At 42.1% G+C, this 11,715-nt stretch overlaps 1 protein-coding gene across 6 annotated transcripts in view; it reads right to left on the bottom strand.

The window, feature by feature from the left end:
• Nucleotides 1–3,431: 3,431 nt before the first annotated feature.
• Egfr (epidermal growth factor receptor) overlaps nucleotides 3,432–11,715 on the bottom strand; it is an 82,362-nt gene continuing 74,078 nt past the window's right edge. For 5 of the 6 annotated variants that reach the window (XM_086991213.1, XM_086991215.1, XM_022809589.2 and 2 more), the window contains 4 exons: nucleotides 9,431–9,555; nucleotides 8,341–9,121; nucleotides 7,968–8,091; nucleotides 3,432–7,809 (listed from right to left, as the gene is read on the bottom strand). In XM_086991213.1, the coding sequence (XP_086847339.1) occupies nucleotides 4,497–7,809; nucleotides 7,968–8,091; nucleotides 8,341–9,121; nucleotides 9,431–9,555 (4,343 nt within the window). In that variant the 3' untranslated portion in view covers nucleotides 3,432–4,496. Of the gene's footprint in view, nucleotides 7,810–7,967; nucleotides 8,092–8,340; nucleotides 9,122–9,430; nucleotides 9,556–9,844; nucleotides 10,991–11,715 lie in introns of those variants that run through there. The other variant, XM_086991216.1, reaches the window with a different exon arrangement.

The raw sequence follows: 11,715 nt of genomic DNA on the forward strand, positions 1-11,715 counted from the left end.
GCAAAGTCACAGTGTATATACCAATATAGCGTGTAATATATTATAATAGATCAAATTGGATCGCGATATATTGCTATTGATTCAGGCAGTGTTACTTTACCCAATTTATTGGAGTTTCAATAAAAATATCACTATTTCCTATAAAATGCTTTGGAGTTCTCTGAAATTGTTTGATTTTATTAGAACCACATAATTTCACCGTCCTTTAATTAAACCCTTCTACTATGCTGACGGATGCTACTTAAGAAAGATCTACATTTATATTACATATCGTTTATCGCAGAGTAGTGCGTAAAATATTTTATTTCTGCAACGAATACCGTTACTGTATTGCAGGCATACGCACGACTCTCCTTTGAATGACGATGCCCGAGGCCCTGAGAGTGCCGCTAAAGGCCATCTGCTCCAGTCTAGTCATGTTATTTTCGTTGGGTATAAAATTGCAGTTCCGAATTGTACAGGGCTACTTGGATATATAATGCTTTGAAAACCAGCCCCCAGCTCATTGTTCACACGTGTCGAAAATGCAGAATCTCTTATCCAGCAAGTAGTATCGACTTGACTAGACGAAATTTTACGACTATAACCTTTTTTATTATAGTGAAAAGTAAATACACTAGGTTTCTCGTATTGAACAACGCACGTTTTGTTAGATAGAGTAGAACGACACGTCAACAGAAATTCTCTATATTTTTTGCGTGAAATAAAGGTTTAAGTTTATAATTGTGTGGGTTTACAAAACATAAAGGTTGCTGCTAGCAGTAAATGCATAATATTTAATGGTTATATTCAGTCTAATTTGTGAGCTATGGTTACATCAGCAATACAGGTGTTTACAGCGATTTGGTGGTCTATATAAAGCATGTTATGACAGCTAGTTGTTAGCCGCTGATCTTCCTGGAATGGATTTTATGGAAACGGCCATCCGGGTAAGGTGAAGTAGAAACAGCTTACCTTATTTCTTCGCAGCCGGACATACCTTATTTAGAAGCTCCTTAGACTTGCCCTCCCATCGTCTGAAATCATTTTGATGCCAGCACCAGACAGCTCGAAAGACGCGGATTTCTTCATCTCTCCACGGTCAGCATAACAATTCCACCAAAGCCCCTGGGGTTATGTCTTTAATGCTTTCGCATTCAAGAGCGGCAGGCATTTCGTCTTCGAGGTAGCGCAAAATGTGAGCCTGTATCGAATTATTGGTAAGGACAAATGCACTTAATAAAACGCTGGTAAAATTTTCACCGACAAGCCTATAATAATTATGGAAGATTAAATTGACGTAATTAGGTTGTAGGTAGATCATTTGGTACACAGTCACAATGTCTTCTCTTTAATTGTAGTAATCACCAAACGCATAAACTTACGTAGGCCTTAATGACGGTTATATGCGCAATTGTAAGTAAGACTGGCGTAAGTATAATTACAAAACCAGTTCCGTTTCAACTATAAGAAATTCTCACGTAACGAATGTATTGGATAACCGTATCAAACGAAAAACAAATTCGCAGTGTCCGTGTTGAAGACCAAACAGATATAGTCATATTATTAACTGGGAACTGGGAAGCGAAGGTGCCTGAACACAATTGGGGACCGATCTTCTCTCAATAGGAGTATCTTATCAGGGGTATATAGCAATCTTGTACCCGACTGGTAGCAGTTTTGTAAGCGAAACCTGTAAATGGGTTTGCGCTCAGTAAGACTATAGTTATTATGTTCCGCTTTTATTAAACATAACCTGCAACGTTTTTCTACCACCTGTATCCGATAGATACCGTGACCTCAAACAAAACAGTTTGTTTATAAAAAAATTATAACAAAATCATCCGTAGTTCTACTATAGATTTTTTCATAAGTTTAAGTTCGTGTTCGAGACGTAATTTGACAAACAAAACGATGACAGCGAACAGGAAATTAATTGCTTGTTCATGGTAATACGCGTAGCGTCGGGTACTCGCTCACCTTGTAGGTCATATTAATAGCAGCAAAAGCCTTATCGTACGCTTGCAGTGCCTGAAAGACGTCGTGAAATGTCGATGCTGTTTCGGGAGATCTGTCTAAAGCTAACTTGGGTTCACACGGAACTTCTTCAATTTCCGAGATGCGTCCAGCTAATGCGTACTGTCCCAATATGAGGCCTATAAACAGGGGTCGGTTCGACACATTCATAGTTTACAGTGAAATTGCTAATATTGCTAGTACTCTTCCTATCGGCCTCGGTTTTGTCGAAACAGCGCTCTCCCTCGAGCTGGATGTGGTGAATTCACAGTGCCCAGCGATAGACCGGCCGTATTTTATCTCTCGGGAGACGACTACTACACTCAGACCCCTGCTCAGCGTCCTCCGGATTGTATCTCAATTGTTAATTAGTTGGAGTCGGCCTTCAGAGCTCCTCATAGTTTAGACAAAACCTGCAATTTTGGTAATACTGTCTTATTGAAATTTATGGATATCTCACCGATGTATGTAAAATAAAGATGAAGTGCAAACTAACAGGATTTAAGTAACGAACATGCTCGCAGAGAATATAGAGAATGCGTGGTCGGCGGGAACTTATTCCAAAATGGAGTACGAGGTCGTCGTCGGCAGGTATAATGATGATTTATTGATGTTCGGACATTTAAGGTCAGGTGCTGGGTTTCTGACAGATGTTTATGTACCGAGCACTGGCATCAAAAAGAAACACAGAGACGGCTGGCTTTTCGTTTTGTACGGACATTTATTAGGTTCTCGCCAACAAATGGTACTATATGAACAAGCCAAAAACCGTAAATTCAGTATCTATGTTATGGAAGATATGTGTTCCACTTGAGTAAATAAGTTGTGACATAGATTTTTTCTATTATGGCGGTTATAAGCTCGCTTCAAAATACCAGACAAATAATGTCTATTGAAAGTTCAAACAAAGAACTGTACATTGCCTATTCGAAGCACTAAATCTAACCCGGTCCTATCCTGAAGCCAGTTTGGAGAATTTTATTATCAAATCTTTATCAAGGGGTTCTAAACATTTGAAGTTTAATTTCTTTTAGTTACCAATATAATATTTTTCTGAAGATTTAAAATTTTCAGATAAACAAATTAGGAAACGCAAGATCTAAAAGATTTGTCTGATCCATCCCCTCATTATTATCAGCCGAACCCACTTATTACATGCAATATTATTGCATAACCATAAAGAAGATCAGATCTTTCATTTAGAAAGGAAGACGGATATAGTAAATGGTATCGTTTGTATGAATTGGGAGAAATTAAATGTTTTTTTTTTAAAAGCAAACGAATATGATAATCACACTAACGATACCATTTTGATTACTTTACTTACCATTATAATTCCACTTACTATTTGAGTTAAATCACTATCATCTAATGCCAAATTGACGTATTTGGACGCTACATTTAACGAGCGTATTTCACAAAACAAAAACCAGACGTATATTTGACATTATATCGTCTTTATTGTTTTTTTTTATGTCTTTCCCGTTGTTTGATGGGATACATCTAGCTATGTACATACGTTTCCCCTACTAATAGCATGTTCCTTTATTGTCTTCCAACTATTTTCTAGAAACAGTTTGTATTTTTACTTTTAGTTGACCGCCTCATTTCTAGCATGCGGTACAGTGTATTTATACAGGATGTTATCACCATCATGCGGTATATAGTGCTTTCATCTGTTATGTACATGACCCGCCAAATTACAGCATGATCGGCTAGCGGTAAGTTCCCTGCATCTAATGTATTCGAGACGAGTTCCTGTCAGATGTTGTAAGATCTTTTTTTCTTTTACCGGTGTGTCCGATCGACGCTGCATTGTCGGTTTAGCATTGAAGAAAATATAACTAAAAAGATTTTACAGGTACTTTTTAACGTGATTAGGTCAAATAGTTCTCCGGAACTACTGCCATAACGTAAGTAAACATAATTCTTAATATTAACATTTAACTGAGATTTTCAAGGGTTCTAGTCGATTCATAGACCCTTAAGTAACGCATAAGTCAGTCTATGAGTCTATAATTCAGCTTAGTCCATTAGAACAGGTATAGTCCTAATACTTAACCGATAACTAGGTATTATCGATGTTCCCTCAACGTATTTGTGGCACTCGCGCTCTTTTTCTCAGCTAAAGTACTAACCATTTTTACGACTACTGTTATCAGTAGAATTAAATAGAAATCCAACAAAAAGCTAACTTCCGCCTGTTCACACGACGGATCTCTATCTCTTATCGTCTTTCGTTCACTCGACATTTATGTACAAGTCAATAGGCATTTTAATATGTTAACCTAATCTGCAAAAAGAACTGTATAATTTTTGTCAGCTCTATGTATAATATGTACGAATTGGCATATATCTCTTCCTTCGCCTTCTCCTACGTTACATTTGTTTCCATTTTTTTGTCGTTGTGATTTCGTGCATGCGCGCACACATACAAGAACGACAATTCATTTCAGCTAGTATCAACAACCTGAATGTGTTCGAGAAACAGGGCCAACGAGTCAAACTGTCGTCTCGCTATTAGTGCTATCGGTTCTTCGCGAATGGCGTTCGGGCCTCATCAAGTCGTTATAGTACTCGCGAGCAGCTTCCGCTGAAATCTCATCTTCGGATTTTCGTCGAGCAGGTTTAACGGGCGCGTGCAAAGGTGAAGGTAGACTGCTCACTTGGTTTTGGTCGGGGTGCGCAAATCGGCTTGATGGTACCATTAACACACTGCTTCCATTCTGGTAAGGCCTTCGGAGTGGTTTAAGATTGCCTATAGCAGCTTCGTTATAAGAGGGCATGCCAACCATACTGCTCATTGCCCCCACACCGTTCAGGGGCATTCCTGTCATAATGCTGTGGGCCGGTGGTAAGCCAGCTGAATGAGGCGGTACCGGTGTGCCTCCATTAGCCATCATGTGGTATTCCATATTGTCAACAGCCCGATGAGGTCCTGCTGGCCCACTGATCAGGTCCATGTAGTGGCCTGACGATAGCCTTGGATGCTGCATATGCGTGCTGACTGGCATCAGGTAGTCACATTCATCCACTGGCAATTTCGTCATATACATTGACTGTGAACGTTTAGAGTGGCCGGTAGCTGGATGAAAAGCGTCATCGTCTCCTTCCTGCAGTGAAAATCTGTTCGACTGCAATGAAGACGATTGGCTGTTCTCGCGGCTGCGACCATGCAGATGGTTATTGCTATGATTGATCGCATTGTGATTAACTGGCGGGAAGACAAATACATCGCTGCCTTGACGGTAGCCGCGACCAGCGATAGGCGCATCGCCCTCGAATCCTCGGTCGTCCATAAACTTCTTGATGGGTGTTGGCGGTGGCTCACTGGTCGAACTGTTTGTGCCAGACCCGATCACGCCGCCGACGGCGCCACCCTGTAATTCTGCCTTAGGTTGAAGATACTCTTCTGCGTCCATGATTACCCCAGGCCCGCCATCGATTGGCATTGAAAGGTTCTTGATAAGTTCTTTTTCGTCCTGCGCAGTGTAGCTGGGCAAACGCATAAGCTTATCGCCAGGTACGACCAGGTATCGCCCGGGGTCGCGCGCCATCTTGGCAAACTCGTCGGCCAACTCTTGAAACGTGGGTCGACTTTCGGCATGGAGCATCCAGCATTTGATCATAATCATATATACGTCAATAGTGCAGATCGCCGGTTGTGGGAGACGCTCTCCTTTCTCTAGTAAATCAGGGACGTCTCTAGCTGCCTGGTGCTCGTAAGGTCGCTGTCCGTACGTGAGTAATTCCCAAACTGTCACTCCGAAAGCCCAGACATCCGATTTGGCCGTGAAAATGCGATGTTGAATACATTCGAGTGCTAGCCATTTGATTGGCATTTTTCCACCAGCAGCCTTGTACTCATCTTCATTAGTATCAAGCAGCTTCGCCAGACCGAAGTCAGTAATCTTGATACAACCGGGTGTATGAAGTAGAACGTTTCTGAGTGCGAGATCCCGATGCACCATTCTCTTTTCTTCGAGGTAGGCCATTCCACGTGCAATCTGCGTACACCAGTTTAGAAGCGGTTTCGAGCCGATTTTGTCTTTGTTATTTCGTACGTAGTCGAGAAGACATCCGAGCGGCATGAGTTGCGTAACAAGCATTAATTGCTGTGTCATACAAACGGCGATGAGCTTGAGCACATTTGGATGGTCTACGGTGGCCATAATAAACGCTTCCTCCAAGATGTCTTTCTCTTTGTCGGAATTTTGTTGTGTGCCTTCACGAAGAACTTTGATAGCTACAGGAATCTTGACGTTGCCCTCGGGGACCCATACGCCTTTGTATACAGTTCCAAATGCACCGTAGCCGAGAATACCGCCCTTGCGAAGGTCGGCCTCCTTGACCACAACCAACTGGGCAAGGTTAGGCTTAACGTTCGAGGGTCGAATTGGCTCATCTTCGATGGTGGTCATTCGTAGCGCCATTTTGTTGCTGGTGTCTCGATGCTTATAACTCTGATAATGCTTGCATCCGACAGCAACGCATGCCAGTAATCCGACAAAGCCTATCACGGATAGAATGATCAGGGTCATGGTGAAATTATCGTCTTCAGCGCTTCCGGCGTAATTTAAATTTTTTTTAGGATCCTCATCAGAGCATGATGGCTCGTTGGCTAGATCGTAAACCTTGAACGGTTTTTCTGTAGGACAATTCGAAGTGCAGTTGAACGTCGTCTGGTTAACGTTCGTATAAATTCGAAAGTTTCTGCAGTTAGTGCACTGACTCGGCCATGGTCCAGAGCAACCACGGCACTCGGTGTGACATGGTTCACACCGACGATTTTGTTCATCCGAGTAGTGATCCCGAGGGCAGTGGTCCTCGCATTGTTCGCCATTACTGTAGTGCAGGCATTCGCAGACAGCAACATGTATGCCATATGAAGTACAGTTCTTGCATCGTGCGTGGCATTTTCGGCAGACCTGTTTACCGGTGAGCGATTTCAGCACACCTTCTTCCTGTGGGTGTACATATTCGTTGTAATAGCCCTCGGGGCAGGCCTCGTCGACTTTGAGACACTGCTCCAGCACGTTCGGGTTGTTCGGGCTGACAATCGCTTTTTCGCACGAATTGCACGCCCGAGACCCAATCGTATTGTCTGGGCCAGTGCAACCATCGATGCAGTTCTCGTGGCAAGGCAGACATTCATCGTCTTGTTGATATTTTGTCTTTGGACATTTGCTAACGCAGTAAGGTCCGTCACGAACGTTCATGCACTTTGTGCACCGGTCCGGCCCGGGTCCAGTGCATGAACCATCACACTCTGCGTGACACCGCTTGCAGAGACTATTCCCAGCGTCGTAAATACCCTGACTAGGATCACAGCGGTCAACGCACGTATCCTCAAGGCGGTACGACCGGCAGCTGAGGCATTCTGATGGCTCGGGGCCCCAGCACCCACTTGTCGAGCACTGTGAATGGCATACCAATCCTTTCTGCATGCATGTGGTTGAATTTGCGTTACCTTGAAGCAGTTTCGTCCCCGTGGTGGATTTCATCACCTGCTTCCAATCCGTTGTGTCAACAAAACAAAGGTCTTTATTCTCTAGGATGGCGACACCGCCCGATTGGATACGCTTCAAACTTCGTAAGTTGAGCGATCTCAATGAACTTTTGACGATATACAATGCCGAAAAGTATTCGGTCAAATCGCGTCCTCCAATGACCTCCAAATTTCTGAAGTAGTGCAGCGAGGTAAAGTTTTCATGCGTCGCTTGAATGTTAATGAAGCCGGTGATCTCCTTCAGGGTACTGAACACCTCGAGCACGGAAGGATCCATTTCCTGATAGCGAGGTCCGAAAGTGAAACTGTAAAAGAGAACCACGTTTTTTAGTTTTAGGCAATAGAAGTTAATTATAGAGGAAAACAAATTAAAGTTTTGTACACATAACCATGGAATAATATTATTTCTTTAGAATCTCAGTGGGTAATCGTGTCACCTAATCCATGCTAATACTATACTTACTTGGGATAGACTTCCTGGAATCCGGCAAACGTCTGGTCAAGGATCGTTATGGAACCCTCGATGATAGTGCAGTCCTTGAAGTCATTGATATTCCCGGAGGTTACGATCTGAGTGCCGCGACAATCTAAATAATTCATCAGATACAATTCGTTACTTTGCTGTAAAAATGGGAGTGATCGATGGCTTAATGGAGTTTCGGCAACAATCGCAGATACGCTGTCACAATGGCATCGCATATATTTCAATGACTTGTAGATGATAACAGTCGGTCTTGTTTTCAGCTTTTGGTGAAAATACTCATAAAAAGTTACAGTAACTTGTTATTGTGATAATTCAACTATCACCGTCCAGTTTACTGCAAGTTAATACTTACTTTTTGGACAAGGACCATCACAAGCAACGCATTCTCGATTGTGAGCTTTCTTGCCTGGTGGACAATTACGGACACATGCGCCAAGATCCTTGAGAAGGTGTTCAGGACAATCTTTGACGCAAGTCGCTCCGTAGGCATATTTACCCTCGGGATTTGTCTCCCATGAGTACGTAATAGGATTATAGCGATTCATGGGCGGACATTCTTGCTTGCATACGCCGTCGTCGTAAAAGTTTTGACAAGCAAGACAGTCGGATTGCTTAGGGCCGACACATCCGCCTGCGCAGAAAAGGTGGCAGCACTCACGCGGATTAGGACCGAAGCACCGGCCTTGATGACATTGTGGAGAGCAATTTATTTTAGAGAACTTTTGACAGTTATGGGCACCTTCACCCCAACATCCGCCTTTGCACGTAGGGTCACAAGCAGGACATTCACGTTCAGGATGGGTGAAGTTATACTGGTGGACCATTTTAAATTGGGGCCCCGATAAGATTTCCTCCCAGTCGATATCTTTCATATGACACAAATTATAATTGTTAAAGAAGCCAACCGATCCTCGAAGGATGTCGCGAAGTGCTGGCATCTCTAGGTTTTCCATCTTTGATAGAGTCACAATTAGGGCATACTGTTCGTCACCAAGGTTGAGTTTAAACAAAGATCGACCACGGATAATCATAAGTGACGGCAATACAATCTTTTGTACATCGACATGCGATATCAAGACGTAGCCGGTAACCTCTCGGATGTCGCGCAGGAAATCCAGGTCATACGAAGAGTTCTACAACACAAACAGATAGAGACAGAAAAACTAAGTAAGTAATTAGATTAGATATGGGAGTTAATGTTCGTACTTGTGAGAACCACGGATGTCCTGTGAGCACTATGCGCCGCAGTGGAAATTCGATCGGCTTTTAGCATTACGATGTTTCGTTTGCTCGGGTTGCTACCCAAGGTGGTCTAATATATGCTCATAAATCCTAAACATTGGAAAACTTCCGTATACTTAAATCTTAATAAACAAATATATAAGTAAAATAATTTAAATACATATTATTAGAAACTCTTTCATAGACAGGAATGAAGTTACCTGAAGCCACGTAAGCTCCAAATTGCCGTCAACGTAAGTGCAATTGGTATATCGATCGCGCAGATTTTGGTAATGATGCTCCCGGTTCGACGGAACCGACATCCTTCCTGAAGTTCCGATGCATACTAAAAAGTAAAAGTGTCAACAAAAGCGCAGAGTGAATTCACGAGCCAGATAGGAGCAATGCCAAAGTGTTGTTCTGTGATCTACTTAGAATACAAATTAATTGGTTCTTTAAGAAATAAGTGACAACGAATAGATCAAACACCAACGAAACTCCATTTGTTATGATACCAAAACACGAACGAGTAAACTCTTTTATAGCGTTTGTTAGCGATAACACCTAGTGTGTATGAATGACATCAGAATAAAATAGGACGCTCATATATATATATATATATCTGTTAAGGGCACCCATCGTTCTGTCCTGTGCTTTCTTTCTGGCTGATCAAGTTCGGTGACTACTGACAGAAGCCGATCGATTTTTTGCAACAACTGCTCGTGATTTATATGCCGTCCAATTTCTCCATTTTAACCCACAAAAAATGAATTCAAGGTATCTACAACGAAATCAATGGGATAACACATTAACGGATCATCGGACGACTAGATAAGACCTATATAGATAACTATTCTTTGATTGACAGTACAGAACAACGACAGTCAGTCAACCGGAAAGTATCGAGCGCATCGAATTATTTCTATTTACAATGGCTCTTCACTAGGACTATAAATTTCTGTTTTCTTTCCTCTCACTGCGGTTATTGATTTTAATCTGGAAGCAAAAGCGAGAATAATGAAGCGATAAAAACGGCAAACGAGAGCGGCTAAACAAATAATGGACGAGACAGTTAAAGACTACCGAACAAACACTTAAATATCACTTAAATTTATATAACTTCGATTTATGATTGTATGAATATTCTTTATTATTCATAAAAAAAAAGGACGAATTTGCCGATGATAGACTGTTAATAGTGAGCTTCGAAATATGAGTGTGTCTGATTAGGCTGAATCTTAAACATCGACCATAACCGATGCTCGCATGGATCACTGGCTGATGAGCGCGGCTTTAAATTAGGAACGACCTCAAAACATAAATTAAACAGCGTCAAACTAGAAAAGTATCCCCATAAGTGCAAAATATATTCTTTATTCTATTAGGGCCAGTAGGTATCAGAAGGACACACTACGGTCCTAGCGAGAAAACTAGACGCAGAATAGAGGAAGAGCACAGGAAAACGGAGTGGTAAACAGTACTGTTGGGTCTAGTAAACATTTTAGCGGTATATTTGGTTTGAGATAGACATCGAGATTTCAGGGGAGAAACGGCGGTGCTGTGATAGGTCCGTCATCGTCGGACACCTTTAAGCCTAAGTGCGGCTACCTTAAAAAGCCTATATTCGATGTTAGATCCGCTCTCGTCATCATTGACCGTTGACGATACAATTACACTATCTAGCTAAGGCTTTTTGATCACACACACGGATAACTAATCATTGCGATCCTTAGGCCAACTCGTCCTTCCTGATAATGTCTCGGCGATAAAGCAGCAAAAAAAGCCTCTCTTCTATTTTAAATAGTTGTTGAACTTATTGAACAAACTGCGCGAGGCAATAACCTAAGTGCCCCACCACTTTTTAAGAGGTATATCACCCATCTACTTCGCATTAGATTTAATCGTATCCAAATATCTACTTGCCGGCAAGCGAGTTATGGGTTCACTAGGAAACACTTTCGACACCCTCGGTACACGGACGGACTAACGAATCGACCGACTCACTTGTCAATTATCGGTATTATTGAACAGGCAAAATGGCCAGGTATCGTTTGCAAGAAGGGATGTACGTAAATAACCAGTGTAAACATCTACCGTTGCGATTTGACCAAAATTGTTTCTCTGTATAACTACCGCCATACCTAGGACCCACCTATTCCTTTCGTATAGACCGTAAGAAGCTATACATTGCGAAATCTATATATATATGTTCATTTACCTATCTAGCTAGGTTTCGGTTAGGCTAGGCTGAAAACACGGCATCTCATCATAAACAAGGCGTGTGTGCTTGTGATCTCCAGCGACATTTTCATGTCACTTAGTATGTTTGAGCATTGCCGCTACCAATGGGTATGATTTTAGCATGAACGTTCGTAGTACCGCCGACATGTAACTGGCAGACGAAATCACGCCAAAATATGCCGCTAAAAATCAGGTCGTTTGTGTCATTGTGGTTACCGACTGACAATTCTGGTTTAATACACATTTGTCTCGTATACATTTGTAT

Source organism: Varroa destructor, unplaced genomic scaffold (genome assembly GCF_002443255.2).
Source record: "Varroa destructor unplaced genomic scaffold, Vdes_3.0 BEIS01000005.1, whole genome shotgun sequence".
Classification (NCBI taxonomy): Eukaryota; Metazoa; Arthropoda; class Arachnida; order Mesostigmata; family Varroidae; genus Varroa; species Varroa destructor.